Source organism: Panthera tigris, chromosome D2 (genome assembly GCF_018350195.1).
Source record: "Panthera tigris isolate Pti1 chromosome D2, P.tigris_Pti1_mat1.1, whole genome shotgun sequence".
In the NCBI taxonomy this organism is placed as follows: Eukaryota; Metazoa; Chordata; class Mammalia; order Carnivora; family Felidae; genus Panthera; species Panthera tigris.
This window is the reverse complement of record NC_056670.1, coordinates 60,005,774-60,033,675: the sequence shown is the minus strand read 5'-3', so window position 1 is coordinate 60,033,675 and position 27,902 is coordinate 60,005,774. Positions and strand designations below refer to the sequence as shown.

The 27,902-nt window shown below is 50.2% G+C and overlaps 2 protein-coding genes across 3 annotated transcripts; one reads left to right on the top strand and one right to left on the bottom strand.

Annotated features, from left to right (window-relative positions):
- Window positions 1-20,413, bottom strand: MFSD13A (major facilitator superfamily domain containing 13A). Of its 2 annotated transcripts, none has more exons than XM_042961300.1 (9): window positions 20,394-20,413; window positions 5,578-5,820; window positions 5,148-5,230; window positions 4,121-4,573; window positions 3,846-3,969; window positions 3,147-3,243; window positions 2,194-2,365; window positions 1,927-2,120; window positions 1-837 (listed from the first exon to the last, which is right to left on the bottom strand). In XM_042961300.1, the coding sequence occupies exons 2-9, from the start codon at window positions 5,743-5,745 to the stop codon at window positions 575-577; spliced, it is 1,554 nt and encodes a 517-aa protein (XP_042817234.1). In that variant the 5' UTR covers window positions 5,746-5,820; window positions 20,394-20,413; the 3' UTR covers window positions 1-574. The 2 variants fall into 2 exon arrangements, with proteins under 2 accessions (XP_042817234.1, XP_007080288.2); XM_007080226.3 differs by lacking the exon at window positions 20,394-20,413 and adding an exon at window positions 12,971-13,053.
- On the top strand, window positions 19,616-27,476 carry CD2H10orf95 (chromosome D2 C10orf95 homolog). Its single transcript, XM_042961306.1, has 3 exons — window positions 19,616-20,590; window positions 21,508-21,684; window positions 24,841-27,476. Exon 1 carries the CDS (start codon window positions 19,902-19,904, stop codon window positions 20,559-20,561), a length of 660 nt encoding a protein of 219 aa, XP_042817240.1. The 5' UTR covers window positions 19,616-19,901; the 3' UTR covers window positions 20,562-20,590; window positions 21,508-21,684; window positions 24,841-27,476.
- Window positions 27,477-27,902: the final 426 nt, after the last annotated feature.

Genomic DNA, 27,902 nt, shown 5'->3' with positions numbered 1-27,902 from the left:
TGGGAATAGAAATGACTGACTTTAATCAGTCTGCGATGAAATGAGCCTCTTTTAGAGGCCAGGTGGGGTGGGGAAGCCCTGCAGCAGCTAGGGCACACTCCTTCAGGCACAGCTGAAGCAGACAGCTCAGAGAAACCACTGGAAAGGTGGAGGGAGGGGGCAGTGGGACTCACAGCTTCCCCTGAGTGGGTGAAAGTGGCTTCTGAGACCGCACAAAGCACCGGCCCCAGCCAGGTAGTGGGATAGGCCCCCATGCTGCCCATGCAGCAACCCCGTGTGACCACAGGGCGGCCCCATCCCTTCTTGGTTCTCTTCTTCCTCCAGCCCCAAAGGGGGGAAGAGGTCCCTGAGCACATACAGCCCAGCCCTTGCCCAAGCTGGGTCAGACAGCCAAGCAGGAACTTAGACCCCAGTGACGCTCCCGGCTCAGCCTCAGAAACTCCCACTCTGCCATCTGTCCTCCAGGCTGTGCCCCAGTAAAGGCACAGCGGCAGGATGGGGGGCTGGCAAAAGTGGCTTCTGACCAGGGTGGCAGACAGTGTCATCAGCAGGATGGCCTTGCTGTGCCTGCCTGTCACACCATCTTAACCTCCAGGGTTTGGGCCCGTGATAGGTTCTGGCGCTGGGCTTTGACCATGTGCAGGCGTCTCCCGTGCAGCGTGAACTGGGACCAAGTGAACAGCTGCAGCACAGCACAGGTGATGGGCACCAGCACCAACAGGTAGAAGCAGCCCTGGCGGAGCGTCGGGGCCTGCGCCGGGGGCGGGGCCGGGGGCTCTGGCCATGGCTGAGCACTCCCCACAGGGGCCAGCGAGGGCTGCTGGAAGAGATCATGACCTAGGACAAGAGAGCATGCAGAAAGAACAAGGTCAGCCCTGGTCTCCTCCAAAGTCCACAGCACAGCGCCACATCTCAAACAACACACGTGTACGTCTAAACCACAACTCAATTCCTCCCCAAACTTGCTTCGCCTCCGCTCTTCCCTTCTCGGTGTCTGGTACCACTGTCTACCAAAACCTCAGTCTTCCTGGGTTCCTCAGTAAACCTCACCACTCCCCAAAAGCCAATCCTTCACTTCCCCCCAATTCCAAAACACATCCGGTACCGGGACACTTTCTTCCGGCCCCCTTGGCACCGCTTGCTCCAAGCTTCCATCGCCTCTGCCACAGCCTCCCCACAACCCACTCTCCACACAGCAGTCAGGGTGAAGTTGAAAAAACATAGATCAGACCACGTCACTCCCCTGCTTAAAACCGTGGCAAATAGAATCTCTTCACAACGAGAATAAAATCCAAACCCTGTCCTGATTTACAGAGCCCTCTACTTTCCCAGCCTTGTCTCCTAACCACCCCTGATACCTGGGGCCTTTGCACTTGCCTCCCCTTCTGTCTGGAATTCACTGAGGTCTTTCAAGACCAAATCCTTGCTCTTCAGTCCACATCCTAGGTGTCATCTCAGAGAAGCCTTCCTGGACCACACTAAAGTAGCTTCTCAGTCCCACTGTCCATTGTACCATTGCTTTTACCACTACCTGCTGTTTTCTCATTTGGCTGTTCACTGCTAACCCCATCCCTCCCCCCTGACTAGAATAAAAGTTCCATGATGGCAAGGCCATTGTTATTTCCCTAGAGGACCTGGAGCAACTCTTGGCAGAGAAAGTATTCAATACACACTTGTTGAATGAATGAATGACTGAACGAATGAACGAATGAACGAACGAACGAACTATTGAAAGACTGGAAGACTGGAGACTCAGTTCCTCTACCCACGTAGGGAGAGGCCGAGGAGGAGTGGCCCAGGCACAGCTTCTGTCGGCCAGCTGCCATTCTCTCTCCCTTGCTGGACCCAGTTTGTCTGCTGGTGTGCCAGGTAAGCTTTGACCCCTGGAGCCTCAAGAGCCCCTGCGCCAGCTCCCAGGGCCCTCACCTGTGTAGAAGCAGAGCAGCCAGGTGCCCAGCAGCGGGGCGAAGGTCTGGCCTGGCTTGGTCACCAGGGCCACCATGCCAAAGAGAAGAGCTGAGGCCGCCTGTTTACGGTGGTTCAACACCAGGTCCTCGTCCACCAGGTCAGTGACCACCAGGGTCAACAGCTTACAGGTGCCCTCAGTGAAAACACGGTTACTGCCAGCAGAGAGAGGGGGCGAGAATGAAGGGGTGGAACAGAGGCGTGGGGGTGAGGGAGGGCAGTGCATACCTGGCAATGAAGATGCAGAGCAGGCCGGGGCGGTCAGGGCCAGCCAACAGCATGAGCAGGCTCAGGCCCAGCTTGAGCAGGAAGAGCCCCCGCACCACGGCGTAGACGCCCCAACGCCGGCACAAGGGCAGGAAGTAGAGGTTGTTGAGGTGGGGAGCGACATAGGAGATGCCTGGGCAGAAAGGGTGCGGCTTTGTCAGGGGCCACTGCCATAGCTTCCACAATTACCCACATCTTGGGGTAACCCGGGCGTGGGGGGAGGAGGGCTCAGTCATTTGAGCAACCAACTTTGGCTGGGGTCATAATCTCACAGTTCATGGATTTGAGCCCTGTATCAGGCTTTGCACGGACAGCACAGAGCCTGCTTCGGATTCTGTCTTCCTTTCTCTCAGCCCCCTCCCCTGCTCGAGTTTTCTCTTTCTCTCAAAAGTAAACATTAAAAAAATTGTTTTTAATTATCCACATCTTAACGATCAGAATCAGAGTTGGCATTGATTGAACACTGACGACGTGCCAGGCTCTGTGCGAAGAGCTTCACATCCTTTTCTTTAATCCCTACAACTCTTTAGGGTAAGTACTATATTATTCCTACTTTACAGGTGACAAATGGAGGCCCCAAGAGTTTAAATAAAACATACCCAAGGCCACACAGTGAATAAGCAGAGTCAAGAAGCACACCCAAGCCCCTCAGCCTGTAATCCTAGTTGTTAAATAGCTACTGCGGGGGGCACCAAGAGAGCAGCCCTACCCTACTCACATCCGCAACAGGCCCCACCCCTCCCCCCCGCAAACAGGGCCGGGTGGGGGCTGGACATGCAACCCCACAGCGGCCTCTGCCCCCCTGCCCCCTGCCAGCCAGGCCCCAGCGCGGGAGGGAGTTGCGTCTGCAGCTGGGGGAGAGGTCCTGGGGTGCAAGCTTCAGTTCCTCCAGCCTGCACGAGGCGCCCACTCACCCAACAGGAAGGAGCCCGTGGACAGGGAGATGTGGTCCGACAACAGATGCTCCAGGAAGAGGGGGAAGAAGTTGCTGTTGAAGTGGCAGTGAAACACCTGCAAGCCGACAGGGGCAGTGAGGAGGCTGCTGGGCCGCAGGGCTGGGCAGCAAGGGCACGAGCAGGCTCTATCCTCATATCCCTCTACCTGGAGCATGCCAGAATAAAACCCCAAACCAAATTCCTATTGCTTATCTAATTTTGCTAAAAGGTAGAAGGAATGATAAGATGATCCACGGAATGATTAAGATTTTTTTTACTGTTTAGTTTCAAATACTTGAGTAAAACAAGCTTGACAGTATAAACACCATCTATGTCTAGGCTGGGCTAGCCTCTGCACTGCATGTGTTTTAGCTATGGCACTTAGTGTTTTAAAAAGACTGTCACAGAGTTCCCAAAAGGGCACCCCTTTTTCATATCCTCACTGTGCAGGTGAGGACACCCAGGTCTGCCCCGACAGACCTTCCCAAGATCACACAGGGAGTTAGAAGCTCTGAGGGCGCAGGAATCCAGGCCTCCTAACTACCCAACCTGTGTATCCGCTATCAAATTGCCCAGCAGTCCTCACACGAGGCCCAGAACTGCTTTCCCAGCTTTTGAGGAGCCTGTTCCCTCGAGTGGAGCGCGGCCTACCTGTCGGGCAGGGGCCTGTTCCCATACCTGCACCAGGTCCATGCCCACGAACCACAGGAAGTTCCGGTGGCGTGCCAGCTGCTGGAGGTACTGGCCCAAAGTGATGCTGCCTGCTTCCTTGCAGCCCACAAGCAGCTCCTCTCCACACAGGCTACAGGGCAGAGGGGAGTCACTGATGGCCTAAGGCTGGGCCAGAGCCATCTGCCACCCCAGGCCAGCCACCCATCAGCCAGGGGACTCAGCGTTGAAATCACACTCAGAAGTGTTGGTGGGAACCAGAAGAGCTGGGCCAGGCCACTCACCCGCCATCTACAGCCAGGGCTGGGCACTCCGGCTCCCTACCGGCTGCCTCAACCCGCCTCCTAAGCAGCCGTGTGGCCCCCACAAAGCCCAGCCCAGAGCCAGTGGCCAGTGCCACGCAGAAGGTGCGGAAGGAAGAGAAGTCTTCCTTGTTCCAGAAGGCATAGGAGGCAAAGACGGAGAGGGAGCCAGCTGCACTGAAGAGGGAGCAGTAGAAGTTGAGGTGGGTACGGTCATGGGCAGAGAGGGCCAGGTCAGCCAGCAAGGCATGATGGTGCAGGTCCACGAGAGTCAGGAAACCATCATAGAGGCACAGGCACAGCAAGAACTGCAGGCCAGCTGGGGCCCAGGGCACCCAGAATGCCAGGAACGACAATGCCAGCAGCGGCCCGTGCCAGCCCAGGGCCCGCACCCTTGCCAGCACCACGGCCCTGGAGGAGAGCCCAGCACCCGACCTGCCAGAGAGAGGAGGAAAGTTGGGAGATGCTTTTACAAACTTGATGAGCCCCAGTCCCCCCCTGCCCAGGCCCCAGAGGAAGGACAGAGGCCCAGAGTATGGAACTCACACCAGGGTGGTCCCACTGAGCCCTGAGTCCTCAGTGTCTGATTTAGGAAGCACAACTCTCCAGGGGGTACACTCTCTTGTCTGGTCCCTTGCCAAGCCTGCCAGGGCTGATGGCCAAAGGGTGGTGGGACACCTATTTCTCAGGGTTGGGGGCAGCGGTGGGCCCAAACAGGATGGGGTAAAGGAATTTTCCAGAAGCAACAGAGAGTGTTTGCTGTACAGCTCCCAGTTCTAAGGACCTGACAAGGCAAGCTGAGGTAAATCTCTTCCCATGTGAGCAAGGCAACAGTTAGTCAAGGCCATTCTCCCACATGGCCAGAGCCTGACTGACCTTGGGAAGGGAGGGAGCCTGGTCAAAAGCTGAAAATGGTTTCCTTTTTCTCTCCCCACCCCAAACACAGACACCCCCTGGGGAGGAGTGGGATGGGACAGGACCCGTTGTGACCCACCCACAGGACACAAACCGGGGCTGGGAGCTGAGGAACTGACGGTCACTCAGCCAACCGAAGAGGGGGTCGTTGAGGCTGTTCCAGAGGAGAAACACCGTCTGTGGGCAGAGAGGAGATGGGGCAGGTGGGCTCCAGGCAACCTCCTCTCCGGAGGTTTCCCCACCCAGCCTGCTCGCCACCCCTCAAGATGAGCACAGCTTTCCTGCCTGCAAACCTCTGCTCAGGTCAGCCCCTCTGCTAAAACCCACTCTACCAGCCACCGCCCCCCCATCAAACTCCCACCCATCCAGGGTGAATTTATCCAGCTGATAAATGAACATTTATCAAAGCTCCAGCTCCAGCTTTTCTTGCTGAATTGAGGTGGGCAACCTGGCCAGCCCCAAGCTCCAGACTGGGTGGGACCCAGCCTTGCAATCCGCCTGGCTCCCACCCAGTGCTGGCCTACCTCTCCAACCCAGAAGGCAGTTTTGTTGATCTTGTACACCGAGACAAAGGTGTCCACATAGTAAAGCAGGAACACGTTGTGCAGGACGGAGATGAAGAGGGCCAGGGAGCCATAGACCACAGCCGTAGGCAGGCCCAGCATCCAAGCCTGGAGCCTGCCCAGCCCCATGGCTGCCAGCTCAGCCTCAGCCCCAGGAGCACTGAGGAGCGCTCACAGCCAAGGGCAGTCTGGCCATTCTTGTCCCTGGGGAAGAAGGAGCCCGTTAGCTGCAGGGATCAGAGCCAGCTCTGTTCCCAACCCCAGACCTCTGAGTCACTTAAAAACTCATTTCCACTGGGAGAAAGTTTGTACATCAAACCAAGCTGGGGAATCATCACTGACATCAATGACTGTACAGCGGAAACAGTGCTGGGCTGGATACCACTGAGAGTAACCCAAGAAGACTGATAAAGTCGTGGGAAAAGAAGTGCTGAGCCAGGTCACAAGCTAGGGGAGTGTGCTCAGTATCTTCTTTCATCCACACTATCTTATCACACACACCTTCACAATCTGGATGTGATGACTGTGGGCCTGGGCACACAATGTCCCTGTAACGTCAGGCAAGCTACTTGACCTAAGCCTCAGTTTCCTTTTCTGTAAAAGGGCAAAGGGGATGATCATGTCCACTCTGCAGTGGAGGGTAAGGGTCAAGTGAGGTAACTCACAGAAAGCATTCAATAAATGGATGGTGGTGGTGTCATGATTATCCTTATAAAATCCTACAATACAAAAATTATAGCACAATTACGATGTTATTGGAAAGCACCCCCAAGCCCAGATATGTTAAGTAATTTGCCCAATGTCAGACAGCAGAAAAGTGGGAGATTTAACCCCTGACCTGTCTGGTTCCAAACCCTTTTCTGCCATTTGACCTTTCAAATCAGGTTCCTGTTGGGTAGAATAGAGAAAGTTGCTACGATGTCAGGTTCTGTAGGTATAGAAGAATGATAAGATCTGGCAAAAGTCCACACCTACTCATGCACTTTGATTCTGGAAATTCCACTTCAAGGAACTAGGCCCAAAGGAATATGTACAGAGACGTTCATGGCAGCAACAGTAATAAACAGCAAAAAGTTGGACACAGCCCAAGATGCAACAAAGGGACTGGCTCAGCAAGGCCAATGCTCTCCAGAAAAGGCAAGCATGTGGGCCACCTTGACACGCAGGAGAGAAATTCAAGAACATGTTACATGAAAAGAGAGAATAAAGCACAGTGTGGGTTCCTGTCTTCCAACCAGGCTGACTTGTACACAGAGGCGGGAAGGCAAGACTGGCCATGAGTGGGAAGGAAATAAATCAGATTTTTATTGGAGCAGGACTTCTCAAACTGGAACGTACTTTCAAGTCACCTGGGTACTTCAAAATGTAGATTTTTGACTCAGGAGGTCTGGGGAGGAATCTGAGATTCTGTATTTCTAAAGGGCACCCAGGTGGCGTTGGGCTACTGGGCCATGACCACACTTTAAGCAGCGAGGCATTAAGTCTGCCTTTAAGCGAGGCATTAAGTCTAATCTTTTTTTAGATTCAAAGCTGCTGTTCTCTTTTCAGAATAACCCGTGTGTGTTTGTCTGACCCCCCCAAAGGGAAGCTATGAGGACTTCCTTCTAACTCCCTGTTGCAAGTTAAATCAATGTCCCCCCAAAAGATATGTTCAAGCCCTAACCCCCAGTACCTGTGTGACTTTATTTGGAAACAGGATCTGTGCAGATGTAACCAAGTTGAGATCATAATGAATTCGGTGGGCTCTAATCCAGTAATGGGCATCCTTACAAGGAGAGGGGAATTTGGACACAGAGACAGACACACGCAGAAAGAAGACGGCCATGTAAAGACAGGCAGAAATTGGAGTGATACAGACACAAGCCAAGGAACGCCAAGGGCAGCAGGCAACCACCAGGAGCTAGGGAAGAAGCAAGGGAGGATTCTTCCCTAGAGCCTCTGGAGGGAGCACAACCAACCAGAGTTGATTCAGACTGTGAGAGAATAAATTTTAAGCCACCCAGTTTGCAGTAATCTGTTACTGCAGCCCTCTGAAATTTACACATACTCTCAAGGACTATTCCTCTTAGAGCCCTTGTGACCCAAGCCTAAACTCAGGCACACTGATGTGTGCACACACACACACAGTTGAAACTTCTGCTTCCCATCATAGTCGGGCCCTAGAGAGCCAATTTCAGCCCCAGTCCAACAGTAGTGACCCCCAGGACCTGTCCTTGCCCCATGACCCACTATGGCTCCCCCTCCATGTCCACCCTTCCAGAGCCTCTGCAGTCTGGCTTCTCCCTGCCTCCCCGAGTCTCCAAGTCACCCTCTCCTCTGGCCAGGCCTTTGTCCTTGGTGGTACTCCTGCCAGAAGTGGCCTCCCATATCCCATCCTTCAAGAGACCACACCATATCCAGACTTTCTCCAGCCCCTCACGGATGCCTCGTGCCGAGACTCTCCTGACTGCCTCCACTCCAACCTGTGGGTTTCTAAGAGCAGGGCCTGCTTCTTTGCCCGCCTTCTCCCTCAGAGGGCTGGACTCCACCACTCTCTGGTAGAGAAACAGGCCCTGAGGGGAGAATAAGTAAGGAATCCCAGAGGGATCTCTCAGGCTCATTGGAAAATGAGGGCAGTTCATTCAAGAGATCCAACCTGGTGCTTGTCTTTGCCTAGTGGTGGGGAATGAGGGAAGGAAAAGCAGATGGAACCTAAAACCAGCCACGTCTGTGACAATGTCTCCTGAGCTACAGTGATCCTACTTTGGCATCAAAGCCAGAAGATGGCCAGGTAGCCTCTCTCTGGGGCTCTCGAGCCCCTGAAGAAACATTTGTTAGGAAATATTCCCCCCCCCAGTTTTATTGAGGTATAATTGATACACAATGATCTGCATATATTCAAAGTGTGCAGTGTGATCAGTTTAAACTGTTTACACCTGTGAAACCACCGCCACAATTGACATCATGAACATATCCATCACCCTAAAAGTCTCCCTGGCACTTTCTAAGGAACATAGCAGAAAGAAAACACAGTTGAGGGTCTTGTAAGTCCTGACTCTACCATTTACTTCCTGTGTGACATGGAACGATTTGCTTAACCTCTCTCTTTCTTCATGTCCAATGTGGTGCCGACTATCGTTAGCAGTCTAGGGGAAATTATTCTAAAGCCCTTAGCACATAAGTGTGGTGAACACTCAAACTTTAGACATTACTGCTATTGAGCCTCTCAGACCTTCCAAACCCACCACACAAGGATGGGTTGAGTGTTTAAGTAGGCTTCACGCCCAGCGCGGAGCCCAATGAAGGGCCTGAACTTCCGACCCTGAGATCAAGACCTGAGCTGAGATCAAGAGTCAGACGCTCAACCAACCGGGCTACCCAGGTACCCCAAGGATGGGCTATTAATCTAAAGGTGCTTTGGGGCTGTGAAACACAACTTACACCTCTGTTGCTATCCTTAACCCAGGTCACTTTCTCTGATTCCCCAGGGCCTTTCAGAACCCCTTGCCCCCACACACACCCCACCCCACCTCACCTCACCTCCAAAGCCTTTGTCCAAAGGGAGTGAAGGCTCCCAGGCCCCTACCCAGATGTCCAGTGACCTGCCCTGGTTGCTAGAAGGTAAACCTTGCAGGCAAGTCCCCAGCCTCCACCAGCTGGCTTCCTGCTGAAATGGCAGAAGAAAACCTCAGAGGGGGTTGAAGTGGGAGGGAAGGGTGTGACTTTTGCCATCAGAAGAGGGAGAGTTTAAATCCCAAATGCACTTCCTACTAAGAATGTAACCTCAGGCAAGTCACTTAACCTGTCTGAGCCTAGGTTTCCTCCTGTGTAGGATGTGAATAATAATACCCATCCTTTTTTTTTTTTTTTAACATTTTTTTCATTTTTGAGAGACAGAGACAGAGCACGAGCAGGGGAGGGGCAGAGAGAGAGGGAGACACAGAATCCAAAGCAGGCCCCAGGCTCTGAGCTGTCAGCACAGAGCCTGACGTGGGGCTCCAACCCACGAACCGTGAGATCATGACCTGAGCTGAAGTCAGACATTTAACCAACTGAGCCACCCAAGTGCCCCATAATACCCATCCTTTAAAGGAATGCAGGAAGGATTAAACTAATGTCCAGAAGCCCAGAGCACTGTTACATGGAAGATGTTTAGAAACTGGCTTTTTCTTGGGCTCACTCATAAAAGATCGGAGTAGGAGCAGGGGAATATCTTGGTAATCCAGTCCCTTCTCATGGTAAGGCAATTTGAGAGAAAAGACAGGGCACACAAGGGTAAATCAAAAGAGAGAATCTAGGGGCACCTGGGTGGCTCAGTGGGTTAAGTGTCCAAATCGAGTTCGGGTCAGGTTATGATCTCATGGTTCGTAAGGTAGAGCCCCTTGTCCTGCTGGGATTCATTCTCTCATTCTCTCTCTCTCTCAAAATAAATAAACTTTAAAAAAAAAAAAAAAAGGTTAAGAAAAAGAGAGTCCACAAGTAGCAGGAATGCACGCAAAATTCAGGAGTGCCAGACACAAACCCGCGCCACAGGCCAAAGCTGGAGGCAAAACAACCTGTCCAGATAAGCCTCTGCCTGGAAGAGGAGCTGGGGAAGGAGTGTCCAGGGTCCTTCCAGCAGTTTCTCTTCCAGATTCTGCTCCTCCCCCAGGAAACACCTTCTCCTACTCACCCTTCCCACCCTCAATACGCCCCAGCAGAGAACAAGAGCTCAGCCTCTCCAGGGGAGGAACAGCTTGGAACCCACACCAGCTCAGGTGCATAACCCAGGGGAAATATCCCGTAACCAACTCCACCCCTACCTTGGCACCTGGCAGGAGAGCCTGTTGGAGGCCCCCAGGGCCTACCGCCTCCCCCCGCCCCCTGCTGGTATGGTGCCAGTTATGTGGCTTTGAGCCAGCCTCTTCTTCCTAGGCCCAGTCTCCTTATCTATAAAGTGGGATGATAATGCCAGCCTCTTGGATTGCTGAGGGGCTGAAATGCAAAAACGCACCAAGCACAGAACCTGGCACATACAAGTTCCCCAATAAATAGTAGCTACTGTTACTCTTTTTCGTATCTCTGATGTCTGGTTTCTTGGTCTTTCTAGCACCCAGCACTGATGCCTCTTGCTGCCATCCCTCAAATTCTCTTTTAAATGCCACCTCCGCACCTTCGTTCATGCTGTTGCTTCCACCTAAAATACCCAAGATGTAACTACATATCATTGCTCAGGCATCTGGGTATGCCTGGCTTTTACATCCATCATCAAGAATCCTTACAACTCTTGTTACGATTCCCATCTCCTAAGTGAAGAAACCAAGGCTCTGAAGGTTAAATACCTGGCCCCAAATCACAAAGCTATTAGGTGCTGGAGCAAAGATTCACAACAGGTGTTTTTGACTAGAAAATCTCAGCATTTCTCAAGTCACTGTGCCCAACCCCACCACCATCTTATGAAACTCTGCTGATTCAAGGCCTAGTTCAGTGGCATGGCCTTCCTGAGTACACCTACTCACGTGTTCTCTCCCTTTTCAGGTCCCTTGGCTTCTTTCTCAGGATCCAAATACCTCCTGTACCCTCCTCCAGTACCTAAGCTCCTTAAGACCAGGGCCAGGTCAGACCCGTTTTCTACTCCCTGCCCCCACCAGGCTTCTTCACCACACAGCAGGTACTCAATTAATACCTGCTAGGTCAATTTGCCCCAAACAGGCCGCTATGGGCATCCCCAGCACTAGGGAAGAGTAGCAGCCATAGGAGTGCCACCCCCAAATCCCACTGTACCCCTCAGCTCTGCCTGGCTGTGGGAGTCAGAAAAAAGGCAACCTGGGGAGCTGTGATGTACCCCGCTGAATAAAACATGTACAGCAAGGCAACTGGGGCACAGAGAGGAATAGTGATAACAAAAAGTAACATTTATTCATCTCGTACCATGTGTTAAGAAAGCAGATACAATATGGAAAGGGAGCTCAGAGCAAGCAGGCAGAAGAAAGACACCAGATCAGGAAGGGTTTTGCAGACTACACACAAGATTCTATCCTGAGGACAATGGGGTGGGGGACACGGGGGGGGGGGGGGGGTGAGGTGACAGAACCAGATCCGTTTGGAAGGAATCCCGTGGCATAAAAACTCTCTCCTCTTGACCCATTGGGCCTCTGGAAGAGAAAGAACTAGAAAGGACGGAAATCGTAGCATCTCCCTGATTTCTGAAACTTTATCAGGCCTATAGTGGGTAGGGGGCTGGTGGATTTTGTGGAGGAAACCAAGAATGCCAGACTGGGACCCTCGAGTGAGGGGCGTGGGGAGGATGGGTGTTGATTCCCTCCAAAAGGCCTACTGACTGTAGGCAAAGCAGTTTAATGCAGAGGGAAAAGGCCACTGACAAGCATAATTTAGAGTTAGGAGCCCTGAGTCAAGTTTGAACATTATCACTACTAACTACCTGAGTTTATTCCTACATCTGTGAAGCAGGAGAAAACAATTCCATTCTCTACCTGTCCTCAGGGGTATCAAATGAAATTGAAAGGTGTAACTCCCTGTGCAAATATTAGGTGTCCTTTTCTCAACAAGCAGCTGACCTCTGAATTATCTGCTGCATTTTCTGTTTCACAACCACCTTGCCTCCTTGCCCAGTCTCCTCAGAGCAGGGTCCAGGCCTGGCAGGAGGACCTCCCCTGGAGGGGGGGCGGGGGGGGACACCCTCCATTCCAAATACTCATGGGCCTTTTCTCCTCACTCTGGAAATGAACTTTCTACTTACTGGGGGAGGGACCTTCCTCCTCCCCCTCCCCAACAGGTAACTACAGCAGCACTGGATGGTCAGCGACTTCACCCTAGGACCACCTGTCCCCACCAAGCCACTGAGCAGTCTGGGGCTAACCCAGAATCTCTTTACTCAATAGCTGGCATGCTGCCGATGAAACATGTGGTTCTCCAGCCCGTCTGTACATTAAAATCACCTGAGGAACTGCTTAATATCGAGGTCCAGGCCTCACTCCTGACCAATGTAATCGGAATTTCCAGGGATGGGGCCCAGCATCAGCGTTCTTTTAAAGCTCCCCAAGGGGTTCTACTATGGAAGCAAGGTTAAGGGCCATTATGTTAATGAAATGGATCCCAAGCCTGATGCATCCCGCGACCTCAGCTCCCCCCCGCCCCGGGGGGCCCTTCTGCAAAGATGCCACCCTCACCCCTTGAGCCCAAGCTTCTCCCACCCTGACCCGGGGGCTCTCCCATCCCACAACCTCATCACTTCAGGGACCCCCCGCAGACAGCTCCCAGGACTCCCAGAGCAGAGAGCATTCCTGTCCCCCCTCGGGTCCGTTCTTTGTGTGTAACCGGCCCCCAGTCCGGCCCGCTCCTGCCCCCGCGCCCGGGCCACGGGAGAGCCCCTCACCGCAATCGTGGCAGGCGAAGCCTAATCCTGCGGCTGCCTGGAGCCAGGTGCGAGCCAGTGCGCCTGCGCATTCCCCGCCGGAGGCTTCCCCAGCCTCTCCCTCCGCCCCCGCCCGGCGATTGGCTCCGTGCGGCTCCCGGGACCGCGCCCCGGCAGGTGCCCGCGCCCGAGGCTGCCGCCGCCATATTTGTCACGGGCGCTTACCCTTAGGGACCGAAAAGAAAACGTGGGCGCTGGCCAGAAGAGCAGTTGGCTTGGGTTCCTGACGCTTCACCCCTTCTCTTTCAACTCTGTGAAAGCTTAAAGCCAATTTCAGTTCAAATCAATAAGGCTTTTCTGAGCGCTCCCCCTTCTCTCCCCCGTCCTTCCTTAGTATTAATTCACAGAATGGAGAGTACAGCACCTTCCTACAGGCCTTGTGACCTGCCTAGATGCACAGCGAGGCAGGTGAAGAGATGGCAGTGGCAGGACCTGGGACTTCCTGACGCTGGATTGTGAGCCCCTGAGGAGTAGACGTTCCCAGCTTAATGTATGGGCACCGGGGCCCAGGCCACAGATGCCAGGCCCGGAGAGAGCAACCTTACAGCCCAACTATTTCGTATTAAAAATAGTAATGATAAGGGCGCCTGGGTTGCTCAGTTGGTTGGGTTCCACTCTTGATTTCGGCTCAGGTCATGGTCTCCTTGTTCGTGGCCCCAGGACAGGCTCTACGCTCCACAGCTTGGAGCCTGCTTGAGATGCTCTCTCCCTCCGTCTGTCTCTATTCCTGCCCTACTTGTGCTTTCTCTCGTTCGGTCTCAAAATAAACTTAAAAAAAAATTTTTTTTATAGTAATGATAAAATACAAGGTGTACTGAGCTCTCACTATGTGCCCTGTACTGTGTTAAGCCCTCTACATGCATTATGTTGTTGAGTCTTCACATCCCTGGCAGATAGGTGATATATCCCCACTTGACAGATGAGGAAATAGGTTTAAAGAGATTCAATGACTTTCATACAAGCAAGAGGCCCAGAACAACTGGAACCCAGCTCTCCTGACTCTCAGAACATGAGTCTTTCCTCTTCCTACCACTGCCCAGGCCCTAAAGTCAAGTTTTGTTTTGCTCAGTCCAGTCTGGTGAGGATGTCTCATGTCTTCTCCCAATAAACCTATAAGCCTCAATAGGTTTCCAGGCAATCAAACAGCACACACTTCAGACCTACTGTTTTCCAATGGAGCAATGCATCTGGCCTTTAGCTTCTGGGGGACCTGGGGCTCAGTCCCCTAGCTCCATTTCTTTGTTAAGGGACCCACCTTTTGTGAGCCTCTGTTTTATGCCTTATAGGGATTTTGTAGGCATTAAATGTGAAGTGGGAGTGTTAGTGTTTTGCAGGCTTTTGGCTTGTCAACAGCCTTGATGGTTGTCACCAGGAAAATCATCCAATTCCTTCTGCCTGACAACCTGGCAAAGGGCCCACCGACAGCAAATGGTCCAACAAAAGAGCCCTGGAGTGCAGGGATTAGAGTCTGTCCAACCAGTTCCTGTGGAGCCCCAGGGGTCCCATGAACTTTGCTCCCAGCATCCACCTCTCACCAATCTGTCTCATTTCCCTCCTCCCTAATCCTGCCCCTTCAAACCTCCTATCTATTCCCTAAACAGCACAAATCGTCTCTCTTTTAGACTTCAAGCAATTTCTGGAACCCATTCTGTTCCAGAAAGCCCTCATGAGCAAAAGGAAGGTGACCATTATTCCCCCATCCCAAACCCATACCCCCATCTGTGCTTTCCTGGCTGAGAATACAAGGCAGCATTCAGCATGGCGTCTGGCACACTAGAGCCTCCATAAATTGACGAAAGGAGTTCCCTTTTCTATCTCAGACCAGCATGTGTCTTTGTTGCAAAGCAACCCTGACTCTTTACTCAGCCCTCCCTGGGTGTCCAGTGGGGAAACAGGGGACCAGGAAGGGCTGCCAAGGGGCCAGAACTTAATGTGACCCAATATGAAAATCTTTGGCCCTCATGTTGCACTTAACTTCCCACAGTTACACTGAGGTTTCTCATCTCTCTGATTTTATAGACGATGCAACCAGTTACCCTCTTGTGTCAGCACTGGGACTGGGTCTTGTAATTATCTCTGATTTCCCTTCCTGGTTGCCAACCGGAGCTAACTGGGAGGTGACATAGGGATGCAACTAGGGAGTCACAGCATCTCCCTGAATTCTTGAGTCCTATCAGAGTCCTTGAATTGTGGGACAAATAGATACATAAACACTCTCTCTCCTTGAAATTCTGTCCTCCCTTGGCTTCTGACCTCTCTGATCTACGGTCCATCATGTTCTCTCCCTATCTCTCTTCCTCAGTCCCCTTCCCTGGGTCACTTTTCCCCCGAGGCTTTCTAAAAGTGGAGGGCATTTCCTCGAGTTTCCATTTTCAAAACTCTTTTCACTTATTCTCTCCGACTTGTCAGGCCAGGGTAAAAGGGACTTCAAAAACAAGATTGCTGCCTTCAAAAGGCAGCAAAAGTGGAACCCAACAAATTGGCAGCCATGATGACAAAGTGAGGTGTGGGCCAGGAAGCAGCTGTTCCGGTCCTTCAACTACTATTTTTCCCTCCATGACTACCCCACCTCCCATCTCCAGCCCGAATACAAAACTGCCGACAGGACAGCTCCCCAAATGAACCACCTGACTGCATCATTGCCTTAACTTCCAATCACCCACTAGGGTTTTTTTTGGTTGTTGTTTTGTTCTTGTTTTTATCTCCTGGCTTGCCTTGATTATTCTCCCAGACAACCAAGCCAAAAACATGTGCATCCACCCTATTCTACCCTTTCCACCCAGGCAACTATATGGGATCAACTCTAGGTGAATCTCCTCCCCTCTCTTTTCCAACCCGTTCTCCTGTTTTGGGTGTCAGTTTTCCTGGGCTAGTGTGAGAACCTCCTCCGCAACTGGCTTCCAGCCTCTCTCACCAAACCATCCTCTACTTTGCCCACAAGACAGCCTCTGAGCATGCGGTTTGCTGTTCAAAAACCTCTCAGGGCGCTGTATTTTGAAATTTTTCATAAAATGCTGGGGAAAACACTCAGGGTGTATTGCTGATGCAAGCATCAGAAGACTCCACTCCACGGTGTGAGAACCCAAACTTTTACTTTTCTAAGGACTTAGGGTGATGGTGCTTTGTAATTAAAAATAAAAGCCTATTTCATTATGTCTTCTGTAATTAAATTTATATAAAGGAAAACACAACTGGCTATGTGGGGAAAGAAAAAATAAGACTCCACTCAAACCAGATTAAGCAAGAAAGGAATTTATTGGGGGGGGGGGGGCATAAGGAGGAGGCATTGGATGAAGGTAGTCCAAGGTACAAAATCCAGTTAAATAAGTACTAGGGATGTAGTGCACAACATGATTATAATGAACACTGCTGTTACGCTGTATGGTATATATTTGAAAATTGTTGAGAGTAGATCCTAAGAGTTCTCATCACATGGAAAGAGATGTTTTCTTCTCTATAAAATTGATGGATATTAACTAAACTTCATGTGGTAACCATTTCACAATATATAGAAGTTTAACCATTATGCTGTACACCTTAAACCTATACAGTGGGGTATGTAAATTATATCTCAATAAAACTAAATGGGAAAAAAAGAATTTATTGGTTCATGTAACTTTATTTAAAAAAAATTTTTTTTTAACGTTTATTTATTATTGAGAGACAGAGAGAGGCAGAGCGTGAGCAGGGGAGGGGCAGAGAGAGAGGGAGACACAGAATCTGAAGCAGGCTCCAGGCTCTGAGCTGTCAGCACAGAGCTCGACGTGGGGCTCGAACTCACAAACTGTGAGATCATGACCTGAGCTGAAGTCGGACGCTTAACCAACTGAGCCACCCAGGTGCCCCGGTTCATGTAACTTTAAAGTCCAGGGTTCAAATGATGACATCAGGACTCAATTTCTGTCCCTTGGTTCCACTTCTGTGGTGCCATGCTCAGCCTTTACCTCTCCACCCAGACTGCATACTTTCAGATTTCCACCCAGGGGAAAGAGAGCACTTCCCTCCACCCCAAGACAACAAAGTCCTGGGCCTGGCTCCCACTGACCCAAACTGAGTCACTTGGCTACTCTAAACCAATCCCTAGGGCCAGAGGGATGGCAGGTGCAATTGATCTTGCCATAAATCATCCCTAACTTTAAGGACAGAATAGAGCCAACTCCCCCCAGAGCCACTTTACTGCGTAGATTATGGCACCGAACCCCAAAAACCTAGGAGCTGTTACTGGAGTCAGGGTGAATGAATGTTGAGAAACTCAGTTTGGTCCTTATTTTTCACATTTTGCCTGAACCACCTCCAGACCAGCAGAGGTCTTCAGCAAGCGTGTAGGGACGAATTGTTAAAACACAGGCTTCTCACCCTCCCAAACTCCCAACTTGGGCTTGGTCTCACACTTTCCCCACTTCCCACCCAGGTGTGACCAAATCCCCATGTGGGAGCAGGTGGAGAAAGGAGCTAGCCCCATAGGTCCCATCATTGAGCTCCAGGCTGGGGTGAGGTCAGTCTATAGGTAGTCTTGGACATTCCTCAGGCACTGAGATTTGGAGAGGGCAAAGCTGTAAATAGGAATGGGGAGGGATATTAATTTCCTATTGACACTGTAACAAATTACTAAAAACTTAGTGGTTTAAAACAACACAAATTTGTTATCTTACAGTTCTGGAGGTTAGAAGTCTGCCTCATTAACTAAAATCAAGGTGTTGGCAGAACTATGTTCCTTTCTGGAGGCTCTAGGGAAGAATCCATTTCCTTGCCTTTTCGAGTTTCCAAAGGTCAAAAGCTCACGACCCTCTTCCATCTTCAAAGCTAGCAACAGCTGGTTCATCCTCATCACTCTGACTCTTCTGCCTCCCTCTTCCACATTTAAGGACCTCTGTGATTATATTAGATCCACCTGGATAATCCAGGATAATCTCATTTTAAGGACAGCTAATTAACATTAATACCATCTGCAACCGTAATTCCCCCTTGCCATGTAACATATTCACAGGTTTGCAGGGATTAGGCTGTGGACATAGCAGTGGGAGGCCTCTCCCAGCAAAGGCCACTGTGTTCTGAGACCAGTTCTTAGCGTGCACGGAAGGTAAGGCTCCCTTCTTGGAGCTCTGGGATAGGGAGTGTTAGGTAGATAGTCCAGCCCAGTCCCAATAGCTGTCCTCACTAGGCCAATGGCCCAAGTGAAGACTTGAGAAAGCAGCTCACTCGGGAATATAAAAGTGTGACATCACCAAGGTGAGTGTAGAATTTCCCAGAGGGCAGCTGGTCTTTGAGGGATGCTGAGAACTTAGAGGAGAACCTGTAGGGGTTACTGCTGATGCTGCTTGAGTCAACAGAAGAGGAAGAAGGAAAGTATGATGGCCTCACAGCCCACCATCTGGGAGAGAGTATCAGTTTTTAACCATCCAGCAACTACCACCCACCTCACTGGAGAAGAGAGAGGTGGAGGGCTGTGGCTTGCAGCCAGAGGAGCCTGGAGCTTAGACAGGGTTTCACGCTGCCTGGATGAAACTGTCTGGTTTCACCCAAGCAGCTTCTGGGCTTTGGCCTTAGTTGGACTGGGTTCAAATCCCACTCTATTTAGACGGTGTAAACCTTGGAAAGGTTCTCACCTTCTCTGAGCCTCTAGTTCCTTATCTATTAAATGAAAATGGTATCACCATGTTCTTCACATGGCTATTAAGAATTAGTTCTTGGGGGGGGGGGGGCGCGGGGGTTGTTCAGTCAGTTAAGGGTCTGACTCTTGGTATCAGCTCAGGTCTCACTCATGGTCTAGCTGATGAGATTGAGCCCTGCGGCCTGGTTGGGATTCTCTCCCCCTCTCGCTGCCCCTCCCCACCTCAAAATAAATAAACTTAAAAAAATAAAATTAAAAATAAATTAAAATAATTAATTATAATAAATAACTTAAAAAATAAATTAAATAATTCTAATGCAACATTCTAGAGGCAAGGATTATGAGATAGTGTGAAAGAAGCCCCAGCATGGATTAGCAATAAAGCTACGTCTTGAGACAGACATGGGGTTGAATTTTGCCCTTACCATAACTAGTTGTGTGAGTTTGGGCAAAATATTTAACCACAATAAGCCTACATCACTGGGAGTGTTTCCTAGTCATAGAATATGTTTCCTGTGTCCCAAATCTGAGGCAAGCAGCTTCCTATTTAAATGGGGAAAATATTAGTACCTCCTTCCTAGGGTTGATGTAATCTTATAGATGCTCATAAGCAACTTGATTCAGTGCCTGATGTACGAACTTCACTCAAGTTAGGATAACTCAACCCATTTGGAGGAGCTGGGAGGACGGGACGTGGGGAACAGAGGGCTAAACTGATTGCAAGATATCCTCAGGGATGTAGTGGTGAGGGCATCCCTAAGCACAGGCCTCTAGGACAGGCCAGTATGAACAGCAGGCTCACCCAGTGTGGGCACAGGCTGGCTGGCTTTTGGCCAACAAAATGTGTTTCCCTTTGCCTGGAAACCAGAAGGTGTGGCTGAGGCAGGGCATGGAGAGGAGCCTTCTCTGGACCTCTCTGGTTCCCCAAATGCTGGGGACCAGCTCCCCCCGGGCTGAAGGAGACAAGTTGAGTGGGAAACCACTTGGAAGAACACTTCACGGCTGAAGGCTTGAAAAGGCCTTGGGTCCTTACTGCCTACTGGGAGTCTAGGGTTCAGGTCCAGCCCTGGGACAACAGGTGAGATGGAAGCTGAACGCCTTAGGAAGAGTTCCCCCAAGCCATGATGCGCGGTGGACGGGCTCCTACTGTGAACTAGAGCCCTGGGTTAACAGGCCCCAGGGACGGGTGGTGGAGCTAGAACAAAGGGTATCCACGCACACTTCCCACCGCAGGTGTGGACCAGGAGCCAGTATAAATGCCCGCTGCCTGAGCTTCAGACCATGTACTCGTACAGCTGCCTAGAGCCCGGAGCGGGCGTCTGGCCTCCGCTGCAGCCCCTCACTTACTCCTACCCGTCCCGCCCTCTGCTGCTGCCCCTCATCCACGCCCACAGCTGCTGCTGCCGGCTTCCGAGCCTGACCGCGGACGAGTGGCCGGCTCCGCGGGAATACCACTGCTTCCACAGCCAAGGCGCGCCCCTGGCGGCCGCGCCGCCCTCGTGGGCCTTCCCGCAGACCTACGCCGCGGCCCTGCGCCCGCCTTACCCCACGCCCGGCTACCTGGGGCCATTCCTACAGGGGTGCGCGGCGGAGGGGATGGCGGCCGCCCAGCGCAACGCGCCGTGGCCCGAAGGCAGTAGCTTGCAGCTAGAGCTGCGATGGGGCCGCCTGGAGCGTGCTCTGGGCCCGCGCCTCCAGCTGCCCGACGTGGTGCGGCGGGAGCTGCGGCGGATGTACGGCACGTACCCGCGCACCGACGTGCGCGTCACCTACCGCGGCGGCCAGTTCCTGCTTCAGGCCGCGCCGCGCGTCCCCGAGCCTGAGTACAGTGTGCAGAGGCGCGTGCTTCGGCCGTCCGCCAGCAGCGGCAGCGAAGACAGCAGCCCGGCCGCTGAAGCGGCAGAGCGTGGCCGTCGGAGGAAGAGAAAAGGCCAGAGCTGAGGACGCTGAAGGGTCCGGTGGCCGGCCGGGTGAGCACGCGTGCGGCTCTCCTCCCCTGCGCGCCGCTGCCCACCCGCGACGAGGGAGACCTCCGCGGTGCGCGGGCGCTGGGTGCATCTGTCACTCGCCTTTTTTTTTTTTTTTTTTTAACCAAAACTGCACGCCTCCCACCTGCTGCATTTCCCTGATTTCTCTCATTTTATTGCTGGATGGCGGGGGGAGGGCTAGAAGATTATCAAGGACATCTCTTCTTGTTTCTCTTCCCTTCCGCTTGGGCTTGGGAAGCCTGGGTTTGGGGTGGAAGAAGGGCCTGGGCCCTTTGTTTCGTCTCTCCCTCCTCCCCATCTTAGAAGCCTGCCCTGCACCAAGCCCCCACTTTCCCTTTTTCCTCTCCTCCCTCTACCAAAGCTCCCAGAACTGCCCAAGTTCCTTCCCAAGCTGAGGGCCCACTCATCCACAGATTGTAGTGAAAAGTAAATAAATGAGTGAAGTGTATGCTGCGAGATCACTTTTCTGTTTGGGGTGAGTGCGGGTGTTCCCATTTGTGTATGTGAGCCCTACTTCCCTGCCTCTGGAAGAGCCCGTGTGCCTCCTCATGGGCCGGGCCTACCTCCCTTCTTCAGCAGCTCTTCTCCAGTGTGAGGGACGACACACTCCTAGGCCCTGCAGCCAGCCAGGTGCCCCGCCACCCACGGAGGTATTGCGAGAGCATAAGCTCTTTTCTTGAAGCATGGGTGGTAGGCGCAGCTGAGGAAGGAATGCCTAGGATGTAGATTTAGGGCTGCCACTGACACTTTCTAGTCATGTAACGAGTCTTTCTGAGCCTCAGTTTCTTCGTCTGTAGAAGCATAATATCAACCTAGTCTACCTGGAAAGTTCACTAGGGTTGAAATTTAAGATGAATGTCACTTTTCGCCTCCTAATTCTTGCTAACCGTCTTTAACAGGCTGAATTTGCAGTATTCCAGAAGTTTGCGGGAGGGGTAGGCCACACATCCTACGTGAACTATGGGTCTGACCAGACCCCACATCTGATGCCCATGCTGTACAAATTTGGCTCCTCGTTAAATTGCTTTTACTGAACTTCCACTTGTTGGATGGAAACAGCTAGCCTGGGTATACAGGTATGTTATTGAAGCTGTGCACCCCTTGATTGATTACTGCTAGATCTGTGAACTTCATGGAGATGTTCTCTCAAGCCTCACTACTTGGGAAGGGTGTTTCTCCTAATGAGTGGTTTACTTTTATCTTGGAAGCACCAAGTATCTCATAACTGGTCATATTTTTCTCTTTGCCCTGGCTTCTAGGGAACTCAGAGGCAAATTTGCTTAGCATCTTTTGTGTAAAGCCTGGATCATGAAGTTAGGATCATCCCTAATTTCATCTTATTTTCCTTTCCTTTTTTTTTTTTTTTTTTAATTATAAAAATACAGGGAGGTGGTGTAATGAGTCTGCTGTGTGACCTTAGGTAAATTGCTTAATGTCCCTGAACCAATTTCCTCATCACAAATGGGGGTGATGGGGACTTCTATCTCATGAGGTTATTGAGAAGATGCCATGAAATGCACAAAATGTTTACCACAGCGTCTGGCATGTATTAAGTGCTCAAATGTTAGTGTTTGTTTTTAAAATAAAATAGTTGGCTATATAGAAATATATCAAATAGGATAAAAGTCTTTTTTATATCCTCAACCCCAAATGATAAGTAGGTTCCAACCTATTATTTTTCCAATTTTTTTTTTCTGTGCACATAATATTAATTGCATAAAAGGAATTTCACCGTTTTACCTGTTACATTTTACAGTAAGTATATTTTGGACATCATTCCATGGTAGTGTACCTGGAGCTACCTCATTCTTTAACAGCCACCCAATATTCCATAGCATTTGGATTCTTTCCAGGTTTTAGCTGTTAAAAGTCCATCCAACAAATGTTTTGAGTGCTTATTATTTTTTAAGTTTATTTATTTTGAGAGAGGGAGAGAGTGAGCGAGCAGGGGAGGGGCAGAGAGAGAGGGAGACACAGAATCTGAAGCAGGCCCCAGGGCCTGATGTGAGGCCTGCACTCATGAACTGTGAGATCATGACCTGAGCCAAAGTCAGAAGCTTATCCGACTGAGCCGCCCAGGCACCCCGTGAGGGCTTATGATTTGCCAGGAACTGTTCTAGACCCTGAGGATACAGTGATGAATGAGACAGCCATGGCAGTTTCTGCCTGTACGAAGCTTACATTTTAGGGGGAGAAATGAGGATGGGGTAACAGGCAAATAGATGAAGGGAAGTTGTTATAAGTACTACAGCAGGAATAAGAGGCTGAAATAGAAAATGTGAGCAGAGTAGTGGAGCCTAGAATAAGATAATCAAGGAAGGTTTCTCCGAGGAGGTGACGTTTAAGTTGAGATCTAAAGAATGTGAAAAAGGTAGCCATGCAAAGAGAAGGGTGAGGGAGAAACCAGGCAAAGGGTATAGTGGGTAATCTGTGGGAATATAGTGGGAATGAAGAAAGTTATCTTCATTCACTCAGGAGGCAGGTGAGAATCCATAGCATGCCAGGCCTCATTCCAGGCACTGGGTTTACAGGAGAGAAGCAAACAAGTCCCTGCCCTCATGGAGCTTATTTTAGAAGTGTAACACAGAGAAACAGAGACTGACAACAAGCAAATGGGTGAAACTATGATGTAATATCAGATAGTGATAAATGACGTGGTGCTCTTTTTTTTTTTTTTTTTAAGTTCATTTTGAAAAAGAGAATCGCAAGCAGGCTCTGTGCCCAGCTCAGAGCCCGACGTGGGGCTCAACCTCACAAACTGTGAGATCATGACCTGAAATCAAGAGTCAGATGCTTAGGGGTGCCTGGGTGGCTCAGTCAGTGAAGCGTCTGACTTCAGCTCAGGTCATGACCTCATGGTTCGTGGGTTTGAGTCCCATGTCAGGCTGTGCGCTGACAGCTTAGAGCCTGGAGCCTGCTTCGGATTCTGTGTCTCCCTCTCTCTTTGCCCCTCCCCTGCTTGTGCTCTGTCTCTCTCTGTCTCTGGGAAATAAACAAATGTTAAATAAATAAAAACATAAGTAAAAGAGATGCTTAACTTAGCCACCCAGGCAACCCTGGGGTGCCGTTTTCAATAGGATAGCGAGGGAAGGTTTCTCTGAAGAGGTGATTCTTAAGTGGAGACCTAATAAAGACCTTTACGAGCCATTTGAATACCTGGGGGAGAAAAGCAGGTACAACAACCCTGTGGCTGGAGTGCCCTTGTCCTGTAAGTGAGCAAGAAAATAATGATTAATGAGATTAGAGATGAAGCCAGATCCCGTGGTACCTGGAAGCCGTGTTGAGAATTTTGGACTTTATTCTTAGGGGTGGAGGGTTATAAGCAGAGGAGAATGTGATCAGATTTTTTTTTTTTTTAATTATTCTGGATGCTGTGTGGAAAAGAGACTGTAGAGGGGCCATTGTGTAAATAGGGGGACAAGTTAGGAGGCTTTTAAAGTCATCCAGGCAAATTCAGATGGTGGCTTGGTCTTATTTGGAAGCAGTGAGGGTGATGAGAAAAGGAATGTCCTTGAATATACATCTTTGTTCACATATACAAGTATTAAATTGTTGAATATAAAGTCTTAGAATTAGAAATTGAATCATTGAGCAATGACACCCTGGTGGCCACAAGCACAGCCAGCACCCAGATCTTTGGTTCTAAATTCCATTCTCCACTGAAAGAAACCAAGCACATTGGGAAAATGGCTGTTTCCGAGGCTGTAGCAGGGAAGGTACAAGAAGAGCCTGGAACAACTTGTGCCAGAAAATAAAGGACTCCTCAGAAATGTCAAACAAAGGAGCCAGCTTGAAGGGACCTCCACTAGCCAAATCAGGAACAATTTAAACATCAAAACGATCACAGTAACAGATTATTATCTACTGAATAAAATAATATCTATAAGTACATACTAACATTAACTAAATAAACCAATGTGAAAGGAAAGCTTGCTCACAGCAGGAGGAACAATGAGCTTAGAAAATCAGCCCAATCAGTAATTGATTCTGGTGAGAATCATTCATAGATACTAAAATTATTGGGCAAAAGTTTGAGGATAAACAGGCTGTTACATAGTTTAGAGGTATGTTCCAATAAGATATTTATTAATTACAAAGAAAAAAGTAGTAACTTAGTAGAATCGTAGGGAAAACGAGGATAACACTTTAAGCCCACTGCCCAAGTGGTCCCTCCTGAATAAAGTCATTCTCACCATCTTTAATGAGTGTCTTGAAAATTTTTTCTTTAACAGAGACATCATGTGCTTTCTGGTATATTGAACTGAGAAAACACAACATCAACTCAGCAGTAATGCATAATCCTGAGGAAACATCAGATAAATGTAAACAGATAACCACAGTGACCTTTATTGTTCAAAAATGTCCATGTCATAAAAGACAAAAGAAGGCTAAGAAGCTGTTTCAGGTCAAAGGAGACTAAGAGACATGAAAACTAAATTCAGGGCATGATCCTGTTTTGGATCCTGGAACAGAATGAAAGTCGTTATGAAGGAGGTGATTGGGACAAGTTGCAAGATTTGAATAAGGACTGTAGATTAGAGAAACCAAAATGGCAAAAGGTTATTAGTTTCTGAATCTGGAAGAAAGGTAAGCAAGAGTTCTTTGCATTATTCTGCAAACCTTTTTACCTCCAGCCTCCAGCCCCAGTGAGGGAGGAGGGCCAATGATTACAGGCTTTTTGAAGGAGGTACTACCACTCAGCTCAGTCCAGCATGCTGCCATGCACATACTTCCAAATCCCACTGTTTGCCCCAGGCCATATGGATGTAAAAGAGCCCTGAAGGGAGCCTAGATGCCCCCTTCTTTGATCTTTTCTTTGAACTTAACCCTTAGAAGCTTATAACTCATAAAACATCTCTGCTGCCAGGGACCTTGCTGTTCACCTGGTCCAATGCCCTCAATTTACATTATGCTGGGAATCCAAGGCCAGAGAGGAGGAGTGACTCACCCAAGGTTATACAGTAGGTGGGAATCCAGAACTCCTAGATCTCAGTAGGGCTTGGTCTACCAAACGTGGTCCTGACAGCCTCCTCCTGATCTTGCCCCAGCCTTACCTCACCTTGGTATATGGTCTGGAACCCTTCACTCAGTAAACCCTGACTGATCAATTTTAAGCCTTAACCCACCCCCCAAAAGAGTAACTCACATTCTACTAAAGGAATAATCCTAATAAATTCACACACATAACTGAGAACTTACTGTGTGCAAGTACTGTGCTAAAGCCCCAAACGGAAACTATCAACTCATCTAATTTAATCCTCACAAAACTTTGATGTCTATATAATTACTTTTTTCCATTTAGAGATGAGGAAACTGAGGCCTATAGAGGTCAACAACTTACCTGAGGTCACACGTGGAGAATGCACCTGGGAAATCTGGCTGTACCTTAACTTCTAGGCCAAACTGCCTCTTCATACCTTAGACACACTCAACAGAATGTGAGGACAATTTTTTGAACAGCTACTATGTGCCGAACCCTGGACTAGACACTATGGGCTCATGAATTGAGCCCCGCTGGAGAGGTGTGTGGAGGCTTGGCAGGAGGTCGTCTGCACTGTTGGGAAGTTGAGGGAGGCTTCTTGAAAGAGGTATCTTGAGAAGACTTTGAAGGATGTCTTTGAAAGTCTCTCTGAGAGAGACCCTGTGTCCGAAGGATTTATAGGATCCTAACAGGTAACGATGGGAAGGAGGTGTTTCAGGATGAACTGAGGAGGGTTCAGCATAAGTAACAGGGAGCAACAGGGTTTCAGTAGAGGGCAGGTTATGACCAGGGAGCAATTGAATCTTGGGCTTGAAAGCTAAGTGGAAGCCATACTGTGGAAGACTTTAATGACAAAGTAAGGAGTTTGGGAGAGCCATTGAGATCTTTGAGCAGAAGCATAGGCCAAGTTGGTGTTATTAAAAGATCTGGCCAGTGCCTGGAGGAGCACCTGGTTGGGACTCCATGAGCCTCAGCCAGCAGCTTCCATGACCTCTATATTGATGTAATAGCACAGCCGAGCACCAGAACTGAGTCCCTAGGCCATTTGCTTGAGCTTACAGCCTATGGAATTCAGTTCTCAGAGCCAGGTGGCCAACGTTCTCTCAGCCTTGATTCTGCCCTCCTGTGCTCTCTTCTGTGTATTTTCCCCATTCCCAGGGTGGGCCAGATGAAGAACCTGGGTCCTATCCTAGAGAGGATAGCTCCTAATAGCTAAGCTCAGCTCCTGAGCTTAGAGCTGAAAATAGGGCTCACAGCCAGGGAAAGGGGCAAGCGTTTTCTGAATTCCAAAAGGATTGTTACAGGATATGAGGAGAGGAGAGGTTGAGGGCCATGGCAGGGATTCCATGAGTACTATGGAGTCATTTCTTGCCAGATGTGCTCCTGGCGGGACCAGATGTGGAGATGTACTCCAGGAGGAGTCAGGGCTGCGGGAAGACCCAGAATATATATACTGAGAAGGACATCTCTCTGGAGACTGAGGGGCTTCCCGAGCCAAAGGGTACCCCTAAAACATGGATCCTGAAGATAGGAGCCCAGAAGTTCCAGCTCCCTGAAAATTTCCCCACCACAAATGAAGATCTGAGATACCTGGCATAGATAGGGGAGTGGAAAAGAAACCTTTCCCTGAAACACACTCTTATTTCTGGAGAGTTAAACAGAAGGCTAGGTGCTATTCCCACTCACCAGGCAGAGCTGTAGCCTATCCCTAGAGAGGGAAAGTCAAGCATGCAAGCTCAGGAGCCACCCTACCCCCACCCTGCTTGTGTTGTGAGTCAGGGCCCACACTTACCAATGAAGCTTCCTCTCCTGTTCCTGGGGCTGAATCTGCAGTGATGCTCTTAGAGAATGCTCCTTAAATAGGGCCCCCTCCCTGCCCTAGCCAACTCCCACCCCCGCCCCATCCTGGCTCTTCTGAGAAAGGAGGAAGGTGTGGGAGGGCTGGGCACCTTGCCCAGAGAGCCCTTTCTGACCTCCAGCAAGAGCGGGGACCCCCTTTCCCCCCCCCCATCCTTTTGAAGTGTCCCCTTCCTCGCCTCAGTCTCTGACTTTGTCCCTCCTACCCCTTGAGACCAGCCAGCTGGGCTTTTATCTCTGCTCTGAATGTCTAGGAAATCTGCCCTTCATGCCTAATTCAAGCCCAATTCCTCATTCTGAGGTTGGATGATGGGGAATTGATGTTCTAGGGGAAGCTTCAGCATAGGCTTCTAACTTTTCCCTTCAGCTGAGGGGACCTAGGTCTCCAAACACCAGCTGCAAAATTCACTTGAGGGAATGGGAAGAGAGGAGTCATCATGTCACCTTCTTTCACCT